At 51.9% G+C, this 24,570-nt stretch overlaps 1 protein-coding gene across 4 annotated transcripts in view; it reads right to left on the reverse strand.

The window, feature by feature from the left end:
* Positions 1-17,889, reverse strand: part of Smyd2 (SET and MYND domain containing 2) — a 20,579-nt gene extending 2,690 nt beyond the window's left edge. The window contains exons 1-9 of one of the 4 annotated variants that reach the window (XM_033762043.1): positions 17,287-17,889; positions 16,897-16,960; positions 10,497-10,607; positions 10,310-10,414; positions 8,013-8,073; positions 7,266-7,390; positions 3,053-3,120; positions 1,196-1,298; positions 37-147 (exon numbers count right to left, since the gene is read on the reverse strand). In XM_033762043.1, the coding sequence (XP_033617934.1) occupies positions 37-147; positions 1,196-1,298; positions 3,053-3,120; positions 7,266-7,390; positions 8,013-8,073; positions 10,310-10,414; positions 10,497-10,607; positions 16,897-16,960; positions 17,287-17,345 (807 nt within the window). In that variant the 5' untranslated portion in view covers positions 17,346-17,889. Of the gene's footprint in view, positions 1-36; positions 148-1,195; positions 1,299-3,052; positions 3,121-7,265; positions 7,391-8,012; positions 8,074-10,309; positions 10,437-10,496; positions 10,608-16,896; positions 16,961-17,165; positions 17,249-17,286 lie in introns of those variants that run through there. The other 3 variants (XM_019210424.2, XM_019210425.2, XM_019210426.2) reach the window with 3 other exon arrangements.
* Between the last annotated feature and the right edge of the window lie 6,681 nt (positions 17,890-24,570).

Raw genomic sequence — 24,570 nt, forward strand, 5'->3', positions numbered from 1 at the left:
CTCCCTGCGCCCCGCTCGGACGGCCCGGCCGCTCACCTTGTCCCGGGTGCTGCACTCCGGGCAGCCGCAGGTGAAGAAGTAGGCGTCCCGCAGGCGGTCGTTGCGGTCGTCCGTGGGGTACAGGAGGTCGATGTAGCTGGTGAACACCTGCGGAGGAGGCGGGGCGCACTCCTGAGCCGGCGCCGAGGACGGGGCGGGGGCCAGGGTCACCGTTGGGGGCCTCGTCCTCCTGTCCCTGCTTTGCTGCCCCAGCCCCGGCGCCTGCGGAGAAGGGCCAGGCTCTCCCGGACCGAGGCCAGAGGACAGGCGCCCCGGGTGGGGCAGCCCAGCCCCGCGTCCCCGACTTCCTCGGACGCGGAGCAGTGAACACAAGCGTCCACCAGATGGCGACAAAGGCCAGCCCAGTGTCCCGGCCCAGGCTCCAGTGAGCGGCTTTCCTCTCACCAGCCTCACCAGCGTGGTGGACAATTTATTCCAGGGGACTGCGATCACGTTTTAACAGACAGTGGCTGGCGACACTGGGAAACCCCTAGGGCACTGGAGATGCAGACGGCCTGCCCGTGGGACCCTCCTCGCGGTGGCCCTGACAGGGGAAGGGAGGGCAACCTGGACATCGGACTTCAGGGCCGTTCAGCTAGGGACCCCTTAGCGCCCCCAGAGGAATCCACTCAGAGGCTCACAGTACAGCCATGTTGGGTCCGAGATTCAAAATACATCCGGACATGCAATGTAAGAGACACAGCACTGCAGGTTAGACAGGGACTGAGCCTAAGGTGCCCGAGGGATCCACTGCAAGGTCTGCAAGGCAACCGAGAGGCGCAGCAGGGAGAGGGACGAGGCACCTGGTGTCACCTTGGTCCCGCGTGAGGGCGGGACAGGTGCCGCCTCCTGCCCATAGCCTGCCTCGCCTTCCCGTCTCGCACACAGACGTCGTCCCAGACTCCCAGGGACGGGTAGCGGGACGTCTTTCCGTAACGATGCTCTGGGCTTGGGTTGGGGTCCCCTAAATGACGACGGGAAACAGACTCCGAGTCGCGGAGTCCACCTGGCCACGGGGGCGTCCCCTTTCTCTCCACATGTCTGCTGACCGCTGAGCTCCAGTTTATCTGGACTGTTGCTCCTCGATCAGAGGAAGAGACCGCGGCACCCAGCAGAAGCGTCCGAGGGCCGCGGCCGGCGCTGGGCCCTTGCTCACCTCTTCCCCGGGGTGGATCTCCTGCACTGCCCTCACTTCCGCCAGGGTCCCCCTGTAGGTCACGATGACGTTGGGGCAGCAGCTGTGATTCATCAGCGCTACGCTGTCAGACAGAGAGAAGTCGGGGGCCCTTGGTGCCGGGATCACCGTGCCCCGCAGGCCGATCAGAAACATCGCCGGGATCTCGCCAGCCCAGATGTTCCTGCACAACTGCAACGTCTAACTCCTCACACTTCAACTGCATTAACAAGTGAACTCCGAAACTCAAAGCAGTGATGGCCAAGCCGAAAGCGACAATCAAGATGACACATGCCAGAAATGTTCCTTCCTGGCAGGCGCAGGCCTCTCAGCTCTGTGACTCCTGCACAGGGTGAGGACAGCCGAGGTGCCCAGTGCAGGCTGCTTCTGTCTAAGTGGATCGCCAGGGCCGATTCTCCAGACACTGAGCCAAGGTGTGGGCCCGGGAAGCCCCTCTGTGTCTCTGCACCTCAGATTCCCCGTAGGGAAAACTGGGACAGCGCTGCTGCTGGGGCTCGGCTGTCTGCTTTCTGGGGACAGTGAGGAGCAGAGAGACTGGCTTACACCGGGGCTTTGAGCTTTCTGATTATGTCAAAGTTCTGAGAACGGAAATTTCTAAACTACAGGGAGAAAATGCTGCCTTTGAAATCACAAGGCCAGTATGATTTCAGCCCAGGGGCTTTTTCCCCCAATTAAAGATGCCCGGGTACTGGGGCTCATGCTCCTGCGGACACGCACACCTGCCTGAATCCCTGCTCTGAGGGCCCTTCGGAGACTGGAACCCTCTCTGGGTCACCCCAAGAACACGCAGAACAGGAGCTGCAAAGACAGGTGGACCCTTCTCGGGGCTGGAGGTCTATGTGAGGTAGAGGATGGCCGAGCAGGACCATCGAGCAGCGAGTCCAGACTGGGGATGGAGGGAAAGGACAGAGTCAGCCCACCCAGCTTCCTGACAGGCAGGGATGGGTCAGACCCAGGAAAAGCGCATTTCTCCGCTGTCTGGCAGAGCACAGCTCATTCCTGGTTCTACCAGACTCCTGGCTGAGCCGGGAAGGCAGGGACTGCACTGTGGCTGGCACCGAAGGCAGCTTGTACCCTTGGGGTGCTGGGGTCCCTCGGATGGTGGCAGAGGGCGAGGCCAACTCTGCTACTCTCAGGTTTCCGTTGTCTTTCAGGGACCAGCAACAGAGACCTGTGAGTTCTGTACCTTACCCAACAATCTCATTCTCTTAAAAATAAATACCCTCGCTCCACAAATGCTCCACGGACGGGGGAGGGGGGAAAACAAACAAAACTCCATTCTGCAACTGCAGTTGGGTAGCTTTTTGCAAATTTGGTGAACGTTCCTAAAGTAGAGAGAAAAACGGGACAGGTCTTTGAAATTTTTTCTTAGCTCACAAGTTTAGCATGGTCTCACACCAAACTACACTGTTTTCTTATCATGTTCGCTATCCAAGGCTACAGCTGATTCTTGCTTAGTGATTAATGTTCAGTTTGGCACAAGAAACCCTAAGATGTCCAGAACTACAGACATACAGAAAGCAAATTTCACAGCAGGGCATGGGCTGCTCCTTCTACTTGTGCCATACAATATTCTTTAATAACAGCTCTCTGCCTAGCAGGATGTAACAAGCAACTCTTCCCTAACTACTACCTTTGGATCTTTAAGTGTAGGGGAAATATTTTGAAATGTGGCAGATTAAAAAGCTGTCTTAATTCACTTGGAGTTTCATGCCTGCCCCATGCCGTTCGGTGGGTTATGTAAAAATCAAAAAAAAAAAAAATCAAATTAGTGTTAAATAAGCACAAAGAAAAGAAACGGAGTCAGACTCAACCTACTCAGGAAATATCGCTGATCCCAAATGGGAAAGTTCTTCATCTTCAATCGTGAAGCCATTACAGTTAACCTGCAGGGAGACGGGAGACAGAGAGAAAGGCAAGCTTTAGCTTTCCCGGGTAGAGATCATTTCTTTAATTGTGACCTTTAACAAGTTAACTAGGAAGATGTTCCGGTTTGGTGGTTTCAAAACCTTTTCTTTGGGCCACAAGGTCCTTTGTTCAAACAAAATTTCCTCATCAGCCCAACAACCTGAGGCCACAGCGCCTCCTTGCACAACCAGCCATACACAAGCCTAGGGCCCCCCCAGGCCCCCCAAGGCTCTTAGGACCTTGGGGTGCGCATGCCCGTGCCATCAGGGTACCAGGGGTCAGGACACTTGGAGTCCAACCCCCATTGCGCCCAGTTCCCTGTGTGACCCTCAAGGTCCGGGGCCCTGAAACAGGAGCCACTGAACCCAATGCCCTTGTCAGGGTGAGGCTGGAGGCTCAGCAAACCTCATTCATCTTCTCTAATTGCTGTCCCTCCCTCTGAGGTGCAGAGGGATGGAGGCCCCGGAGCCAGGAGCTGGGGCCTTTCATGTCTTAGCTGCTTCCTCATCCTTTCCAGCAAAGGAATGCGTTGGAAAATGCCCAGGGAGACTGTCGCATTCTGGGGCGGAAGTTGGAGGGAGCAGACTGAACACGAGGCCGACCCAAGCCGGCTTCCGTGTTCTGTCGCAGGAACTGACCGAGAGGCCCAGGGTGCAGGCACAGCTCCCGGAGACACTGCAGTGGGCGCTCCTCCATGCACCAGGCGCCACACAGCTGGATGCTGGTGAGGCCACCTGCTGCCTCCTACAGCAGAGGACGCCACACTTGGCATCAGCGCTCACCAGGCCAGGCGCTGGCCAGATGTTGCTGCCAAAAACTCATCCACCCACAATGGCCCCAGCGTTACCGTAACAGCCCATCCTGCAGATGTGGAAAGTGAGGCCGGGAGGTGGCTAAGTGGCCTGCATGGCATGTGTGAAAGCAGACTGCAGAACACGAGTCAGAATCCCCGCGGGCCTTCCGACAGCAGAGCCTGGCTTCTTCACACAGAACCGCGTTTCTTCTAAAACTGGCTGTGTCTACTAAGTGTTAATGGGACAATTTTACCTAAAGGACATTGGCGAGGGCCGGGGAACCTTGGGACCTACAGAAACAGGGGCTACATGCGCTATCTGTAACGGGAGGCTACAACAATAGCCAGCCTTTGAAATCCCCAGGGTTGGGTGTTTCTAAGAAGATTTAGTAAACCAACTTTTGTACCAATTCCAAATATCCTGACCATTTCTGTCACTGGGACATTAAGCAATGGCCACACAACGCTGGATAGGAGTAAATTCGGATTTTCATTCATTCAACCAAATTGATGACAGTATGAGTTGTGGGTCCTCACTTTAGTGGCCAGGTTTGGAATGACCCACATGAAATCCCACACTGGACACCAATGTGCCTCAGCAGCGTTCCACACCCACACGTCTAAGCGTGTGCCAAATGAATGAGGGCGTGGATGAGACTTTAGCAACACTGAACAGAAGAAAGCTAGGACAGAAGGCCGCCATGTGTGCTGGATTCTCGCTCCTTGGCTTCAGAGACCCCCTCTCTGTGTGAGCGCCCAGACCCGTCCCTGACTTGAGTACTTCAGGCCGGAGCCTGCTCCAACCAGCATCCCCCCCACGGCCTCCCTTTCTCCCTGTAAGTGAAGGCTCCTTCCTGTAAGTACTGTTTCTCTCCCGCCTGCTTGCCCTCCCTTCGGAGCCCTGCCTGGAGAAGAAAAGCAAACTTGCACATAAGGAAGGTGCATGGGCCACAGTCCTTTTTTCTTTCAAGCCAATCAGGCGTGAGAGCCTTGTGAAAGCTATTCTTATCATTAGCATTTAGACTAGCTGTAGGCTGCACACCAAAAATAGCTTCCCACCGCACAAGCATCTGGTAATCAGAATGCACCTCAGCACTGTGGATGGAGCATGGTGGCTGTGGCCTCTGTGGACCAGGAGGTCTCACGCTGAGAGGCCCGACCTAGGGCAAGAGTGCAAGAGCCCCGTTTTCCTCTGCTCGGGATACTGACCCCCTTTTCAAATTTACATTAAAAAGTGATGCATGTGTGGGCGGTGTCCGACCCCAGTCATGGAATGTACACGGTGATTTGATGAACATCAAGTCTGTCAAGGAACCAACTGTCTACAGTTTGTGCATTCTTCTCTTAGGCACAAAAATGAGCCAGCTTTTCTGAGTAAGTCCACACTTCAAAGAGTGGCTCACTTCCATCACAAAGACACCTACCTGCAGTTGTGTGACCTGTCTTGAATTTTGTTACAAAACACAACCCCACATCGACACGAAGTCCTGTCTACGTGTATTACTATGGTAGAAGGGAAAGTATCTTTTTCATAGCTTAAGAGAAGATCCTTTTGCCAAGCGTGGTGGGGAGGCAGGAGGATCACAAATTCGAGGCCAGGCTGGGGAACTTAACAAGACCATGTCTCAAAAAATGTTAAAAAGGGGTGAGGATGTAATGCAGTGGTAGCGTGACTGTGGGGCATGCATGGGGCCCTGAGTGCAAACCCTAGAAAAATTAAAAAAGGGGAAGAAGAGGGAGGAGGACGAAGAGGAAGAAGAAGAGAGAGGAGAAAAAGGAAGAAGGCAAGGGAAAGGAGGAGGAAAAGGGAAGACGAAGAAGAAAAAGAAGAATATTTATTTCACTGCTCATGTCTCAACCAGGAAAAAGAAAGCACGTAACTAGCTTCTTAAAAATATTAAGAAAATTGATTCTTCAACTTTGCTGTGTTGCCTACATCTATCATTTTAGGGTGCTTAGGAAAATATGCTGCACATCTAGGATAACATGAAAAGCAGGAAGGTTTTTCATTCCTTCTGCCTTCACGTTCGTAACTTGGGCCCATTATCCTTTTAGAAGGAAGAGCTTTTTTCCCCTGATTGCAACTTTCACAGCTGAAATGTATCCCCACAAACAAGGACGCTACAGAGGAATCCACTGAGCTGGCAAAGTGGGGTCCTCCGGGGGACCGAGCGGCAGTCTCCTCTTTCCTGTTTGTGTGATTTTTAAAGCATGTGCTTTTCTACTAGTTTTTTTTTCCTAGAATTTTTAAAAAGTTACACATTGTGCCAGGGATTTGGCTCAGTGGTTCCACCACCTGCCTTGCAAGCACAAGGACCTGAGTTCGATCCCAGGTACAAAAAAAAAGGTGATTAAAAAATTACACATTGTTCATAGTAGAAAATCCAGCAAAATCACACAGTGAAAACAAACATTTTCCACAATTTAGAAGAAAGCAACTGTGAACTTTCAAGCAATCTTTAAGTATGTTATGTTTTCATTTCACACACACTTTTCACCCTGCTTCTGTACCTAATCGTTATTTCCCCACGTCTTCAGGGAGAAGTCTTTGAAACAGAAAGGTTTACATTACATACATAACCTACTTTTCCATTTTGGTACTGGGGATCAAACTCGGGACCCTGCGCTTACGAGGCAGGTGGCCGCACCACTGAGCTACATCCTGGCCCCTACATAACCTTCGGTCGCATGGCTCTGCTACACTTCATTTAAGCAAACGCCGACTGCCGGCCATTTACAACATGTCGTTTTCCCCTCTTCCCTTCCTCCGTCCCTCTCTCTCTCCTGCTTTGAAGAGAACCCTATAATAAACAATCTGCACGTGACTCTGCTCCTTGGCGCTGCTTATTTCCTACAGACAGATTCCCGGAAATGGAACTACGGGGTCGCAGGCTCCGCGGGCACAGCACAATCCCCCGAGACAGAACGAGCAAGGCCGGAGCATCTGACACGGACTGGTCTGGGGCACGCAGCGTTTCCGCCCCAGCCGCACTGGGGTCCTCGCCTCTGGGAAGCTCAGACGCCCAGTCTGGAGCAGGAGACCTGGGCCCGGCCTCGGCCCTGCGGGTGGCCTTGCCTCGTCTGCTAGGCACTTCGGGCTGCTGTTTTAAGAAACCTCTCTCATCTTCTATCATCTCTGCCTTGGGGGAACCTTAGCCTCTCCAGTACACCCCGCCGCTGCATTCCGTGCGGCTCCCTCTCCTGGGGCAGTCGGTGTCCCCTCTTCCCAGCACAGCTGTGGTAGCAGAGAGACCCCGAGCCGGACCGGGCCGCTTTCCGTCAGAGAAGACCCCGGTCCGCCCGGGTCGGGGTCCCAGCGCCGCGTCTCACCTGCGCGAACAGCACCACCAGGCTGTCGTGGTCGGGGAGCCCGAGGTGCTTGGAGTAGAACTGGTGCAGCGTGGCGATGTCGCTCTGAATCAAGTCCCTCTTCTCGTTGTCCAGCTTGTCCAGATCTGGGGACACGGCCCGGCTTGGCTGGGGAAGCCCCTCACCGGCGGGGGAAGAGCTGCGGTGCCCACCCCTGGAGAACACTTTCCCTGGCCCCTCTAACAGGCGGACCCTGTTCTCCTCCCACCGAGGTCACTGGGGACACACCTCGCTGCTGACCACCGGCAGTGAGGGCAGGGGACCGATCAGCGGCCACTGTCTGCTCGGGGACCCAGTGGGCCCCGGCTTCTTCACTGTCAAGCACCCTGATTTAGCGCCTCTTACAGGAATGCTGTTCAGCAAAGATCTGGAAATGGGGACTCCGCAGGCCACGGCTGTCCCCTTACTATTTCCTTTTGGGGGTACCAGGGATCAAACTCAGGACCTTGCAGGACTCATGAGGCAGGCATTGGAAGCACTGGGCTCAATCCCCAGCCCACTCACCATTACTATGTGCTAATGAACGTGTCAACCCGGGGAAAGTGCAAGGCATTTCTCAAAGCAGCAAAGTCAAAATAAAACTAATAATTAAAAAAATCACCATCCCTACGAAGGAAATGGCTTACCCCTTCCTTTCCTCCATCCTATCTCAACCACAGTAAATCTGTGGCTAAAATAACAGCCTGGCCCACCACACAAAGAACTTACGTGACTCAAATTCCTTGACGGCTAACAATTTCTCAGAAGGTGTTCTCTCTGGGTGGGTTTTCTGGTAATTGGGGAAGAAGTCACACAGATACAGACATTAACAACCGGTGTGGAAAGCAGTGCTTTCACCTAAATATCAATGAGAGGAAAAAGCAACAGTTTTCAAGGAAGTGAAGTACTGAGAAAGAACCCACTGCATCCCTGACACCCCGAGACTACCACACACAGTGGGCTCAGAAATGCTCGTTACCAGCAAGAACTGGGCCGGAAAACAAGTTTTTAGGGTCCTCACTTAAAAGGATGGGGTCTACAGATGAACCATCCTATTTATTATTTCTCCTGCTAAAAAGGAACAAAATCCAACCCCCTGTGCATTTTACACTTTCTTTAAGCATAGGCTAAAATGATCTCAAATTCTGTGTTTCAAAAAGAGCACTTTTGGTTGTATCTGCGAGCCCAGATTCACTTGAAACGTGGTGCGGGCTTTGTTCTAGACGCCCCAAGAGGAGTGAACAATAGTAAACCCGCCAGGCTTTGAGAACATGAATAAACTTGGTGTTGACAAGAGTTCAAAGGCAGCGCGCAGGAGCTGGCCCGAGGCCCCGGCTTTGTCACCTGGCTATTCAATTTGGGGATACAGGTGGTCTCGCTGGGTGCACTCACCTCCCTAGTTAACATGTTAGGCTTCCCCTTGGCAGTGGGGTGGCCTGTCTCCCCCAATCCTTTGCAAGCTACTAGAATACAAATGGTTTGGTTTTTTAATCATCTGAGTCCTATCGGGATGAAAAGATGGTCAGGTAACTTTTCATTTCATAGACTATTAGTAGTAGTAGTAATTAGAAGAAAACGTGAATGAGACGAGTGTAAATTCATAACAGTATTCAGGGAGATCCGCCTGGTGTCAAAACATTTCAACCGTTCTTTCTGGGAGCGGAAATTTTCCATTCACAGGACGCGCTTCTGTTAAGATTAATAAGTCATCCTGCCTGGGAAGATGGCGGATTCGGGAAGTAGCCAGCTTCTTCTGAAATCCTGACACAACGCCAGAGACACCCCAGGAAGTCGGGCAGTAGGAGAGGACCCGGAAGGCTGGACTCCCCATCCACAGACACCATGGCGGTGCTCCCTGACAGCAGCCCTGGCGCCCCGCTTCCTGTGGGCTTTTTCTGTGCAGCCCTCTACGCAGCCGGCTACTCTGCATATCCCGGAAGGCAACAGTTACTGAGGACGCAGAAACCATGTGCATTTTCCAGTCTTGCTGCCCTCGAGTGGCTGTCGTGCTTCTGAGCAGGGGGCCAGGTCTTTATGCAGCATCTGATCCTACCTGAGCCCAGCAGAGCAATAACCGCAGGGCACAGAAATGTTCTACTTCTGTTTATAACTCTAGCACCTTAATTTGGTCTACACAGACACCTGCAAGTCCTTACAATCACACTGAGCTTAGACTTAAAAGAAAAAGGGGGTGGGGATGGGAAGGGAGTGAATGGATATTCCGCGTGAAAAGAGGCCTGGCCACCAATTTCTCTACCAGCACGGAGATTGAAAGGGGCCCAAGGCCATGTCCTAGGGCAGGGATGGCGAACCTTTTAGAGCCGAGTGCCCAAACTGCAACCCCAATCCCACTCAGTGATCACCAAGTGCCAATGCTGCAATTAAACCTGAATACTGAGATTGTAGTTTAGCCAAAAACAACTGCTATCTGAAGCTCCATTGCTGGCTCCTGTGCTGACAGAGGGGGCTCTCTGTGCCTGCTGCAGCACGCGTGCCACAGGTTCGCCTCCTAGGGCATCTTCTTCCACTCTGATTTCCAGCCTCTGGGAACAAGGGGTCCAGTTATTTTGCAATCAGGAGGGACCCATCGAGGAGGGGCAACAGTCTCAGTCCTGCACCATCTCTGGTGTCATCTGTTTTTGCGGAGGGCAGCTCTTGCTGTCCTTCTCTTCCCTTCTTCTCTGCTCCCCTCTGGCCTCGGTTTCCACTTTTCCATTTTCTCTTTGCACCAGCCAGCATCCTGGCTCTTCCTTCCAATTCCTTGCCTGTCTCTTCACCAGCAAGAATGCACGGAGACCCAGATGAGCAGAATAATGCCTGGGGCACCCGAGGAAGGCGGACAGGTGCACCCGCTGTGTCAGGAAGGAAAGAGGGAAAACCTCAAAGCTTCCCAGAATGGCCAGGCTCCCTGGGAAGCTCTAGGTCCTTTCACTCGGGTTTTTCACGCCATTCTTCTGTGAAAACCTGACTCAGAAGAAGCCTGGGGTCACAACCAGGGCTGTGGGCCTGGGCCGAGGGAGCAATACCTTAACTGCACAGTGCACACCACAAACCAGGTTCCGCCTGGAGCATTTCTCCATCCCGTCCACACTGCTGTGACTGGAAATGCAGTCCAAAATGTGCAGCAAGACCTACAGGTCAGATACTCATTTTCTGTAATTTAAGAAAAAAATAAAAAATAAAATGCACTTAAGCGTGGTCCTATTTCCTCACCTGTTTGGCAAGAATCCTTGCTGTCAGCCGTACAGTCTCCGAGGGAGCCCAGTTTTCCCCAAAGACAACCATGGGAGAACATTCCAGCTTGTGCATGGACCAGTCTTCTTTCTGGGGAGATTTTTTTTTAATTACTAAAACACAGACAAACACAGAGTGGGATAAGACATAAGAAGGCAGCGCTACGTGCCCCAGCTGGGTGAGGTGAAAGGCATCTCCGGAAAGTGCAGGATGTGCTCAAACATGGGAAGAAGTGAGGCCCGGCCAAGGTCACTGGGAGGAGAGAACTTGCCAAGCACCTCTCTCCCGTCTCTCTGCAGCCCCTCATTCTGCCGGGTGACCTGGGGACCGGCCACTGCCACGACACTGGGCCCTACACTCCCGTTCCAGCTCGGTTCTCCCACTGACGCGCAGCCACAGGCACCCTTCTTCTGTAGGTGGTCTTTCTCATCAACAGCTCTAGGGCTTGGCAAAGGCCCTTAGTCTGGGAGGGCAGCTGCTGGGCACAGCAGACACAGACTTCCGGGGTTTGTGCGATTAAAAGGAACGGCTTCCTCTGGGGTGGGTCTTGCGTGTGTGTGTTGGGGGGGCTCTGGTCCTGCAGGGTTGAGCTGCTTCCCCTGGGATGGGCTCTGCCATACTCTGAGGACCGGGGACTAACGTGGTGATAGGCCAGTGACAGGTACGGCGTGAGCTGACCCAGCACAGATGTGGCAGCGGAGGCCACTGCTGACTGTGACTGAAGCCAGGCTGGGCGAGCGGCGTGGGGCGAGGCTGTGGGGAGCAGGAGGAGGAGAAGGTGGAGGGGTGGAGAGGAGGGGGTCTGGGTGTGGATGGAGCCCCCAGGCACTGTCCTGCTGGCCCTCAGCCTCTCCTGTTCAGAACTGGCCTGGGCAACCTCAGATGTCAGGCCAGAGTCCTGGGCCACCCTGAGCACGAGGGTCCCACACCCTGCAGGCAGCTCCTAGCAGCCCCGCCCCTGCCCTCCCGGCCACCCCACCTGTGCACCCCCAGGTCCTGCAATGACGTCCTTGCCCTTGCCTTCACTAGAAGTCCACAGAACGAAGCTCCTGCCGGTTCTCAGCTCAGGAGGCTAAAGGACAACAGCAACCTGCAGGGCCAGGGGGAATGGGGTCCCCTCCTACTGCACCCCCACCCTCTCCCACACTCTCTCCAGGCACCTGCCCCGTGCATCCCACTGGAGAGCCCTGCCCTGCGGTGCAGGATCTTCTCCACCCTTGAAGCAGAGGAACTGTGTGTGTGCTCTGCTCACAGCCGTAACCGCAGGACCTGGACCTATGCTGATGTCCCAGGCACTGAAGCAGCCAGCAGTAGAGGCCATGGAGCTGCCTCGCTGCCCGGCCCCACCCAGCCCCAGGAGGAAGGATGCGGCACCGCTCAGCGATTTGGGGCAGGATCTGGCACAGCCCCAGGTTCAAGTTCTATGCCAAGAAGTTCCGGATGGTTAAATAACACCATGCCAAATATAACTGGGCACACGGAGGGAGATGCCCAGGGAAGCAGGCGACCTGTTTTCAGCCAAAGCCTCCAAGGAGGGCACATGGACCAGGCATGGAGCTACAACAGGTGGCCACGCTCCCTGCCCACCAGGGACAAGGAGACCTCTGGGTCCCAGAGAAAAGGGGACCATGGGGCAACCAAGGACCCAGCTAGGCACCTGCTGCCAGGTCCCAGGGAGGAGCTGTGTCTTTGCTGGGCTTTTTGCTGTTGGTTTTCTGAACTGTCGGGGGTGAGTCATTGAGGATTTGCCAATGCCAGGGAACTTCCAGGAGAAAGAAGTTAAAGGACATTTCCTGACATAGTTTGTTCATATCATAACTACTAGAACAATGAATCTGAAACTGACGTTAGCAGAAGTACCACTTAATCCCCCAGCACCATCTCCCCGGCTGTAAAGAACATGATCCCTCTTTACCTAACAGGTCCGGACTGCCGCCGAGCCTGTGATTCTACACCTTCCAGCAGTGACAGGTGACAGTCAGACTCCAGCCCACACCAGACCTTCACTACATGGCATGAAGGTCCTTTCAAGGACTCCGTGCAGGAACCCAGGAGACACACTTGGCACAGGGCCTGGCACACGGGGCCCTCTGGACAAACACTGGCAACGGTTCATCTTGGGGTTCATTCAGTCATTCAACAAGTACCCCTGACTCAGGAGGCGGGCGGGGAGGGGAGACGAAGTCTGGGGTCCACGCTGTTTATGCCACGTCAGCCACGGGGCCAAAGAGCCTCCAGTTAGACACGGCGCCGCTCAGTTGCCAGCTGGGCTAACCAGGTGAGGGAGGTTTGTGAATTTCACTAAGGAACCAGTTGTCAAAACTACCAGCAGCTTTGTTGTACGCAGCGATTTTCCAACTCTTCATGGCTTTTAAAACATTTGTTATTTTTCCTAAAATCTTTTTTTTTTTCTAAAACTACTCTTTTTCTTCAAAGTTCCGTCTACTACTACTCCTTCCATGTAAAATTTTATGTAAACCAGGATCTGTTTTCCAGAAAAATAGCATACATACACGTGGACGGAAAGCACTCCAGAAGGCATACGTGAGAGTGTCTTAGTGGCAGTTCCCTCTCAAAGGATCAGACACCCATTCTGCCCTTCTTTTGGGCTGTTTCTTCTGATTTTTCTATAATGAATGCAGATTGCTGGTGTAGTAAAGTTAAGCAATAGAATCTACATGTAATTAGGACGTGGCACTTGCTAGGACACCAGTGCTCTTTTTAAACTTCTCATTCTTTTTCAGCCAAGATAATAAGCGTTGCACAGGACTTTCATGTTTGCACGTGGGTAAACATAAAGATGCGTAAAGAATCATAAAACTGCACCAGCATCGCCAGCGCTGGAGGAAAAGATTCTTACGGCTTCCAGCTTTCCATGAGTGAATGACCAAGTCTTCTCTATGTGCAGCCATCGGTGTTTCCCGGCGTCACCCTAATGGAACTTGCAAGACAAAGACAGCCCACTCGTGCACGTGCCACGCGTGATTTCTCTGACGTGGAATGGCAAGAACGCGTCACAGGGCTCCTGCTCCCTGCCACCCTCACCCTTGGAGGAAGAGTGGGGAGGGATCAGGTGGGACTGTCACAGTACAGGAAGGTGGCAGTCGCACTGGGACACGGGGTCTGCTTTGTCTCTCCAATAAAACTGAGATCGCAGCCACTGACATTTCTTCCTGTGCTGATGGTAAACACTTAGAAAAGAAACAAATACAAGAGTGGCCAGGCCTCCCCTGCCCGTAGGAGACACAGTGCGGTCAAGCAGGGCTGAGCCTAGGACCCCACCCCATCCGTTTGTACAGCACGCCAGACTCTCCATTGTTTTCCAATCAATAATAAAAGCCTAGAACATTCCACATCTTTTCTCACTTCTCACAGGAGCTTTGTTCAGTCTCCATCATGCCTCTTCCCACTTTGAAAGCACTCTCTTCAAACACAAAGTTTTTTCTCTGCGTTTAAGGTTTAAAAAGACCTACCAGATGGTTCTGCACACAGTAGTCATCCTAAAGACTTCCCAAAATGATTCTCATGACCGGGTCGTGCCACAATGGAATGAAGTCTGGGTGAAGAGTGTATTTAGCTTTCTAAGCATATTTATAAAAATAAATATAATTCATTAAAACATACAGGTTGCAAAATAAGCCGAACAAAAAGAAACTTCTATGTCTTTTATATTTCCTCCCATTACCTTCTCATGCCTGATCAATTAAAATCTTCCCTCTGGTTCTGTCCCGCTGAGTCTGGGAGCCAGGAGGGGAGTAACCGAGGTTGACCCAAGAAGGCGCAGCGGAGCCCTAGGCACCAGGGTCCCGGAAGGACCGGGAAGGGTGTTTGCCTGCATCCTCCTGTGCCTGTTCGGGCCTAGGCGCCAGCCGCGTCCAGGCTCCTTCCGGCCCCTCCCTCCGTGACACGTCCTGGGCCCTCCCAGCACCCTAACCCTAACCCAGTCCTGTCACGGGTGCCCTGGGAAGGTCACCCCGCCCGCCCAGGCACTGCGTTCTCACCATTCTGGCCCCTGTGGCAGGGAACACAGCGCGCACTCGGCGTGAGCTCCGAGGAAGCCCAGGTAGGTGGTGCGGCCCCCTCCCAGCCCTTCCTGGCGCCTGGTCCTTTCTGCTTTGTTCTTGAACTGCTGGAGACGGAACCCGGGGCCTTCACACTCTGCTACAGCCTCAGCTCTCTTATGTATTTTTTAAAATCTCGAAACAACTAGCAAGACCTGCTCTTATTTTACACCACACGGGGTCCCTTAGCACGGCCCCGCCCCGAGTCCCTCCCAATGTTCCCTTCTGTGTATCCAGAGCCATCGCCCCAAAACTCTGGTAGGAAGCCCCGACCGTCCTGCATTTCTAGGCTCCCACTTTTACTAATCTCTGAAGCCCCCGCCATCCCACGGAAACACCTTCACGGCCTCTTGCAGGTCAAACCCAGCTTGGCAGCTCGAGGGGGAACAGGCTTACAGAGCTGGGGGTCACTTCCTCCCAGGAGGACCGGTCTCTGGTCACTAAGAGAAGCAGAGAGAAGCAGCCCAGCTCCCACACTCAGGGAGGCTCCGCCCAGGTCCCTGGCAGACAGAAGGGCAAACTCTCTGCCTCTGCTGGGCTGCCTCTGGACAGGAAACTACACAAGCCCTTCCTCTACCCCGGGCTCCCTGGCACACACACGCACACCAGGGGTCCGAGCCCCCAAGCTCCATGTGAGGTTTCTCGGGCTGCAGATCTGGAAGACCAGGTCCTGGGGAACTGGAACAGATACCACCAAATCCCAACCTGCACATGACGATTCCTCTCAAGATTGCCACCTGGCAGGGCTTACTGGAATACAGCTCAGCGGTGTGTCCCAGAGCCCAGACGCAACTGCCGGCACATTGAGGTCCTACATCAACAGACTACTTGCTCACTTGGAGGAGTTCAGGCTAATTTTGCTTTTCTTAGTTTTGGGTTTTTAGACGAGGTCTTGTATGTTGCCCAGGCGGACCTCGCATTATTTGCCCAGTGTACACCATTTATATAAAAAAGCTCTTAGAAGCCAGCCTTCTCCTAGGTTCAAAAAACAAGCCCCTTAAGGCAGGAGTAGGCTGCTTATTCCTCGTATAAAGCAAAGCTTCACTTTGGCCCGAATTATACACACCCAGCCTCACTGCGGACTGCGGTCCTGTTATTTGTAACAGCCCCTTGCTTCTGGCCTTATCACTGGGTTCCTACAACTCACCAAGATCAGACGGGCACCGCGATGTGGCCAGTGACTTCTGCCACGTGGCCATGTCTTCCTGCGTCCTGTGTGAGGTCGTGACCTGTACGTGAATCTACTGATCTTTACCTCTCCAAAGCACCAGGCAGGAGCAGGTCTAAACAGCCAGACTGTGCATTCCCCAGGGCCCACTGTCGCTCCAGGTGGGGACAGACACCTGACCTCCATGCCAGGGAGTCCTCGCCACCCTCCAAACCCTTCGCTCTGGCAAGGCCACTGCATGGCAGCTGTGTCACGGGCCGCTTCAGGCTTAGTAATCTCGGCCACCCCTAAGTGAAGCTCTCCAGCCCTTTGAGGGCTGACAGCCTCAGGAGGAGAGAAGGGAAAAAGAAAACTGAGTCACCCCAAGGAGGGAGAAAGTGGGGCTGGAGGTAAGGGGAAGAGGTGTCACCAGGTACAGGAAGAAACCACAGATACGCAGCATGGAGAGAATCCTCCCCACCACGTGAGCCCCCTTGAACCGCATGGGCACGTCCCCGGGTGTATTAATACAGTCCCTTTCAAAAAATAAGTTGGGAATGGTAGAGAGGTCAAATAAGAAGGCTTAGAAATTCCTAAAGCACACTGGCAAATGAAAAAGAGCATAAGGAAATACTCCAAAATACAATATATATAATGACACAAAAAAATAAGGACAGAGACCACACTCGCCTACACTGACCACAGAATGCATTTTCTGGAAAGCACCTCTGGCACTCGGTGGGACTCACAGCATGGGAAACACCATCCATTCCTCGGCCCTCAGAAGTCCCACCGAGGGCTCCCCAAAGCCTCCATCACCTTTGCCCACCCATTCCGGGGCTCGGGGCTCAGGCTGCGAGCAAGCTGGCCTCCCACAGCCCAGGGCAGGGTTTCCATCTGTGCCCTCTGTAACCCCACCTGCCCTGGGCCATCTCGGGGACACAGTGGTGACCTTGGCGATATACCTGCCTGCCCCAACGAGGCTCCCCTGTGTCCTGCCCAGACCCCACACTGTGACTGCCTGCCCCTGGGCAGCATGCTGTACCGGCAGCATGCACAGGTAGCCCGGCCTGTGGAAGGGAACTGTAGAACAACACCCAGGTACACGGAGACGCAGAGCTCCGGTCCTCAGAGGAAAGAGGGCCCTCCCTGCCAGCTGCCCCACACCTACCTGACACTCCACATTGCAGTAAAATGCCTGCTTGCATCTTCCACATTTCGACAGTCCTTCTTTCCTTAAAAACAGAAAGGGCACTGTAGTGGGAGAGGCGGACATGTGACCCAGGGCACAGATCATGCAAAGGACAAAAGCCATCAACTGAGAAGGCAGAACAGGGATTCCTTTCACCCTCTCTCCCCCATCTTCCCAAAGGAGCCCTGCCTGGGTCCAGCCCCCGAGGAGGGAGGTAGAGGGCATGTGCCAACATTACCAACACCCACCGGCATGGTGCACCGTCCAAAGCCAGGAGGGGAGCTTTCTGACCCAGTGACCCGGACCTGGGACCCATGGCCTCTCAGGTCACCTGTGCTCTTAGCAGTTTTGGGAAAGTCAGATTCTCACCTGAGTTTCACTCCCTGAAATAAATGAAACCATGTGGCAGTACTGAAATAAACAACCATGCCGTCACCTACACTGGTCCCCAAAGCTGCATTCAAACATAATGTGACCCAGCAAGTAGAGTCGTGTTCTTCCACGTGTTCTGCTGGCTCTGGCCAGTGAACACGCCCCGTGTGCTTCTCCGGTCCCGTCTGTGCCGGGTCACCTATTTGGGGCTGTTCACTGCTGTCTCCCTTCCCTGTGTCCCAGCGGACTGGGACCTGCTGCTTCCTAACAGTCAGGCTCTGCTGTGTGAGAGGCCCAGGGCTTAAGCCACCAACTCTCACCACACAGGACCCAGCGGCACCGTCTCCTGGAGCGAGGGTCAGCCGCCTGTGCTCTCCTTCTCCCGGGACAGGCTGGCACCACGAGAGGCATTCCCACGGCTGCAGGGGGCACAATCCTGATACCAGGCCTCCCTGTGCCACCTCCTGAGCAGACCAGCCCAGCTGGCGCTGGGCAGGGGCACCCGTGGGCTGACGTCTTCTAATGCGGATACAGGGATCTTCTCCTGCAGTCCTCCACTGCCGCTTGTCAGTGCGCGACAGTCAACACACTCCTCCCACGAACCCCAGCAGAGCGATCACAAGATGTCACTGTGGGAGCTACACAGACTGCCTGGCAGCTTTGGCAACTGAAGATGGTGTGGGAGGAAAACACACCTCGGGTTGAGGCACAAATACTCTCGTCTGCACATCGCCATGGTTCTGGCCCCGACGGGGCCGCGGGAACTTTCTGGTCTAACTACTGAGGTGCCACTGGAGGGAGCCGACCCCACCTCCGTGGTATTGGGCAGTGTGACAAGAACGAGGTGAGGGTCGGCTGCCTGCTCCGTGTACCGCCAGATGACAAAGTCAGGAGGTGCGTGCACCCCAAACAACGGCGAAGGGACACATCAGCCACACGCAACTACCTCGGAAACTCAGACCACCGAGGAGCCTCTGAACCCAGCGGTGAGATGCCTACTTAAAGGCGTAGGAAATGATTACAGGTTACAATGCACTTATTAGTTCGGCAGCACAGGAAAAGCAGCGATCACACAGGTCTTCCTGCTCAGAAGCCCACGGTAAAGAGTCGGCCAGAAACCATGGCCTCTTTTCAGCCTCAAGGCAACATCTCATGCACAGAAAAAGCAACTGGGGCTCTGGGGATGGAGGAAAGAACTCTAGTGGGATTTCATCAAAACAGCCAAAGGCCGGCCTCATTAGCACCCGCTCGGCATGGAATCCACAGCCACCAGCAAGGGCAGGGGGGCAAGGCTGACTTCCCAGCGCTGGCCATCTTTTACGAGCATTTTCATTGTCTATTAGCTCTCGAGGTAGATCTCAGGTTGGCAATAATGAGTGGTACTTCTATTAAACCTCAAAGTTGGCAGGGGGATAGGGTCTCACACTGTGGTCTTGAACTCACTGTGTAGCCCTGACTGGTCTCGTGCTCACAACCATCCTCCTGCCTCAGCCTTCTAGTGCTGGGATTACAGGTGTGAGTCCCCACCAGCCCCGGCTCCAACCTTAAGTACAGGTCTTTCTGACACTATGATGGAATGGGAAGAAAGCAGGGAGCATTTCTGCTCCCCACAGAGGTACAATGGCCATCTGTGGAGAGGCACCTGTGTGACTGTTAGCATCATAAATTGTACCTGCTACTTTTTATTTTCTTAACACCTCAAAGAACAGCTTTAGACAACAGTGGTTAAACTTCAGCTTTTGGCAGATATATTAAAGAATGAAGCAAGCTTGTCACTTCCTGGAAAACAGTGTTTGTTGCCAATGATAAAATCTGAGCTTTCAAGCAAAATTTAGAATTCTGGAAAACAGACAGCTGCCCCTGAGCTTGGCAGCTTCTCAGTACAACGCCTGTCCCAGGAGCCCACTGAGAATATTAACCATTGTGGTTTTTAAATATGGTTTGATGAACTGGGGCAACGTTGGGAAGATCTGCACCACTTAGTGAACCGAAGTTTTCCAAATGACCAACGACGATGGGTTCACAGCCAGGCAGGGCTAAGAGTCGCTGAAAAGGCAAACACACCAGTGGGTTTGAGTGTAACCGAGCACACAGAGCTCACCAACATGACTTCACACTACTGTCCGGGACAGTTGCACTTCATGAGTTTTAATGCTGAATCAAAGAATATCCACACTCAGCTGAAGGTGTCACTGAAATCCTTTTCCAATTATGTATCTATGAAAAGCTAGACGGTGGCGACATACTTCAACCAAGACACCCACAACGAATTCAGAAGCACATCTGAGAATACAGTTGTCTTCTACAAATCTAGGCACAAGTGAGATTATGTAACCGAGCACATAGAGCTCACCAACACGACTTCACACTACTGTCCGGGACAGTTGCACTTCATGAGTTTTAATGCTGAATCAAAGAATATCCACACTCAGCTGAAGGTGTCACTGAAATCCTTTTCCAATTATGTATCTATGAAAAGCTAGACGGTGGCGACATACTTCAACCAAGACACCCACAACGAATTCAGAAGCACATCTGAGAATACAGTTGTCTTCTACAAATCTAGGCACAAGTGAGATTTGCAAAAAATATGAAACAATACCACTACTCTCACTAATTCTTTTATTTTGGAAAATACTTCTTTAAAAAGTATGATGTCAACAGTAATGGTGGTTATTTTAAACATGAATAAACTCTTGATCATTTTTTTCTGTTCTAACTTCGACATGCCAAATATGAAGAGATTCAGCCCATATGAACAAAAAGCTCTTTGTGGTTGTTGACTTTTGGTTTTTTTTCTTTCGTTTTTGTGTTCTCAACTTTTAACAGTATAGGGCAGTGGTGCTGAACCTACAATAGGTGGGCTGTTACAATAGAAAGCACTAAAAGGCTCACCACTGTAGAGTCCTGAGACTAAAAATGCTGAAGGCTGTGGGTCTTTCCTAATCATCCCAACAGATCCAAGAGGAAGCTATCATAATTCCTAGCTTAAAACCAAGATAGTGAGGACCTGAAAGGTGAAATAACTAATCTAACACATTGAGAAGTATGTGGCGAAATCGGAATTCATAATTTGTCTTCATAGATAGAAAGCACTAAAAGGCTCACCACTGTAGAGTCCTGAGACTAAAAAATGCTGAAGGCTGTGGGTCTTTCCTAATCATCCCAACAGATCCAAGAGGAAGCTATCATAATTCCTAGCTTAAAACCAAGATAGTGAGGACCTGAAAGGTGAAATAACTAATCTAACACATTGAGAAGTATGTGGCGAAATCGGAATTCATAATTTGTCTTCATTGTACAAAAATGCCCTTTCTGAGAACAGCCCTCCAGGAAGACCGAGTCCATGAAGCAAAAACAATCCGCTCACAGCAGTCAGGCGGCAGGAGGGGCTGCCCTTCTCTGGCATGCAGTACCCTCCGCACCTGCAGAGTCCCTTAACATGGCTTTGCTTCTGAGATCCAGGATCACTGCTAAACTGGGATCTGGGGTGACATCCCATCTTCAGTACTGAAAACTGGAAGTTCCTCAGCACCAGCACCAGGAGGGCCCTGAGGGATCGGACCTCCGGGGCCTGGTAAAAAACAGGGCGCTTCTAACTTAAGATCCCAAGCATGCTTACCCCAGAGTAGGTCACTAATCCAAGCAAAGGATGGATTTTCTCTTTTTTTTGAAAGGAGGAAAAGGTTTTTTTTGTTTTTGTTTTTTTGGTACGAGGGATCAAACTAGGGACCTTGTGCTTCAGATTTTTTTAACACACAGCCTTCGGAGGAGAGGAGTGGAGAAGCGAGGAGTTTTGATAGCTAGAGTTACTGATCCACTATGATCTATTTTGGTTTGGGCAATTCTAGATGGGGCTCAGGGAGGGAGCGTGGTTTGAATTATCGGGACAGGTGCGTCAGTGCTCCCCATAGTTGGGAGAGACGCTAACTCTTCCAAGGTCTCATGGCTGGAACCCAGAACTCAGTGTGCAGCCCGGTACCCACACTGCCTGCGTCAGTCTGTGTCTGGGAGGAAAAGGAAGGAAGCTAAGGAGCGAGTGACCCCTCCTGACCGCGGAGGCTCGTGGACCACAAGGCAGTCCTGGAGGAGCTGTGCCCGTGGGAGAGGCAGCCACCCAGCTGCATTTGTAACACAACCTGAACAGTCCCTTAGGGCAAGGCTGTGCCAAAGAGAGGAGATCTCTCTAAAACAAATAACCAAAACAGGGATCAGGGCTCTCCTCTCTGGCTGCCTGGGTTGGGGCCATGGATTTTCCTGGGATTGGTGTGTGAGAGCTCAGGCCTTGGCGTGGTTAACTCCCCCAGGGGGTTCTGAGGTGCTGCCAGAACCTCCCAGAAGGCAGAGCTGGCCCGTGGCAAAACGAGAGCTGGGCAGCTTATTTGACTCAATTTGCTGCCCTGGGATGAAGCACTTTGCAAAGTGTCTTCATTATCAGTCTTTTATCTTTTTTTTTTTTCTTTTTGCAATACTAGGGATTGAACTCAGAGCCTTTACAAAAAGCTATCCTTCCAGCCCTTTTGCTTATTGTTTTTTATTTTATTTTATTGTAAGCCAGGGTCTTGCTCAGTTGCTAAACTGCCCAACCTGGGTTCAAAAGTGTAGTCTCCTGCCTCAGCTTCCCAGAGTGCTAGAATCACAGGTGTGTCCAGCATAAGCCTTCTGAAGAAGGAACGGTAGCCCCTGGGTGTAGCAGGTGAGGCTGTTTAAGTGTGTAGGTAAATGCATTTTCTAACTCTGACAGGAGGGATTCTGGAGGCCAGGTACAAGTTTCAAGATGGAGGAAAGCCTCAGCTTTCTCTCCTCTCTTCCAGATTCCTGCTTCACCCTGCAGGCTGAACACAGCGAGCTACGTACGCTTCCCGCCTCCCTGGCTCCACAGCTTTTTTTTTTTTCCTTCCTGGTGCTCAAGGTGCTACGGAACTGTGGGTAAAGTGTGAGTCCTTGCTGCATCTTGTTTCTCCCGCTGTAAAATTAAGGCACAGCGTGTGCCTCCTAGGTTCACTCTGAGAATTCAGTGGGGAAATATAAGCCAACCGTGGGGTGCCCGGCTCGGAACACTGTAAGCATCCAATAGATGTTGAGTACCACTACTGCACCTTTAATTAGTCTTCTTGGTGTGTTGTTGTTTTTTTAAAAATAATGTCAGCTGCCCAGATACCCTCACTCAGTACCATCTCACTCATGGCAAGAAAATTTGTGTTTTTCTAGCCTGTGTTTTATGGGCAAACATCTACCCGGCTGTGAAGAGGCAGGCTCTTTGAACGTAAGAGATGGTTCTATCCACAAAAGAGGAAAAGAAATGCTACGGGAAAATGCAAGTATTTGATTATTAGTGACTGGAGCAGTACTTAGAAGACCAGCTCCTGTCATTTCTACCGGAGGAGACACACACGGTGATGATGAATTTCCTTGCTTTTAAAAATCAGAAGCCATGAAGATCAACAAGTTAGAAACGTAATTAACAACGCCTGCCCGTTATCACATTGCCGCAGGTGCTGTTGGTTTGGATAAAAAAGGATCGGATTCTCGACCCGCTCTCTACTTTCTGCTACTGAAACGAAGGCTTCGTGGGTTTCACCATGAAAGAAAATGGCACTGGCACACAGGGGCTCGCAATAACAATTACTTTTAACTAACAGTGACAGAAGTGACAAGTGTGCTCTGCTGAACACAGGCAGCCCCAGCCAAAAGAAAAAGAGAAAAGGAAAAAAAAAAAAAAAAGCCCAGCAGCGCACTATCACTTCTCCGTGGGCTGAAATAAGACAATCAGAAACAAAGTTAGCCTCCCACCCAGGGACGCAGTCACGCGAACGAGGCCACAGTGTCTCGTTGACAGAAATAAAAATCGGAGGAATTGTGGCAGAACCCTATTATAACCCAGTCGGGAAATGCTTAGGCTACAGGTTTTTGTGTAACAGAGAAAGCTACTCTGTGCATTACTTTAATCCACAAGGCACAGTGAACCCAGACCCGGGGCAGCAGGGGGTTTCCTCCCTGGTGGGATTGAGGCTTCACCGCCGTGGCACCAAGCTTTTGTTCCGCTGCTTGTTAAAAGTTAGAACCCTCATCCTCTCAGGGACACGGGGAATATTTAGGGCAGCGAGGCAGCGACTAATAGGTTCTCCCAACCGGTGGGACTGGATCTGTGATTTACAGGGAGGGCCGGGTTTGGGGTCAGCGGAAGGACTGGCTGTGTTGGACAGAGAGGGTCCTGATTTGGCATTTGTTTTAATGCTGACGATGGCCAGGATGAACCTTACCTCAGCCTTAGAGAAAAACTGCACGGAGTTCACGGGTAGTGAGAAGTATTTACTCTCCGGAAGGGTGGGCATTAAGTCACACCTTCTGCTCCAGCCAAACCTCATCTCACGGGCCCCGTACAATCTCAGGACCACAGCTGGCTCAAAGAAAAATGTACCCATTTTCAAAAGTTAGTGTTTTCCCCCCAGAAATGCTCCACATGTTGACTTTTGCAGGAGAGTGGGATGTTTTGTGCCTTTTTTTCTTTTTTTAAACGGTACTGGAGAATGAACCTAGGGCCTTTGCACCGAGCTACATCCCCAGCTCCTTTGTAATTTTAGACAGAATCTTGGTAAGTCATTAAGTTGCCCAGGCTGGGCTCAAACTTGGGAATCCTCTTGCCTCAGCCTGCCACGGAGCTGGAATGATGGTGTGCACCACCACTTCGGGCCCTGTCACTTTTATCCTTACTTCTCTAAAGCCTATGGATAGAGAGGTCAAAAGGAAAGAGGCATCTCATGTTTCTTTCTTTTTAACTCAATTCTCTCATGAAAGTACCCATAACAGCATCCACCATTTCTTGAAGATACATGAGAAGTATTAGTTTCAGAATAAACACAGGGCCAATATTATTAGATTCCATGGCAACTGCCATTACTGCAATGTGATTGGATGGCAAGAAAAATGGTAAAATCAATGTCCTATCAGTGTAGCCATTTAACTGCTTAGATCAGAATGTTAGAGAGCTGAACCACCTCATCTCCTTGGTTATTACCCTGTAGCCAAACAATGGAAAACTGAGTCACCACTCTCTTCAGGTGAATCACCCCGAAGGTAAATTTCACATGGAAAACTCAAACTTACCTGATGTGGGAACAGACTTAACGGAAATTTTCCTTTCAGTCCTTAGTGACTCCATTTGTGTTTCTGAACAAAGAATGTTTTCATTAGACTATGATAACCTTGGCCCAGAGACAGTAAGGTGGTAATGTTAATCTATGATAGCTAAAAAATGATCAAGAAGTATTATTTTCTATG

Source organism: Fukomys damarensis, unplaced genomic scaffold (assembly GCF_012274545.1).
Source record: "Fukomys damarensis isolate Sample0158 unplaced genomic scaffold, DMR_v1.0_HiC HiC_scaffold_11, whole genome shotgun sequence".
Lineage (NCBI taxonomy): Eukaryota > Metazoa > Chordata > Mammalia > Rodentia > Bathyergidae > Fukomys > Fukomys damarensis.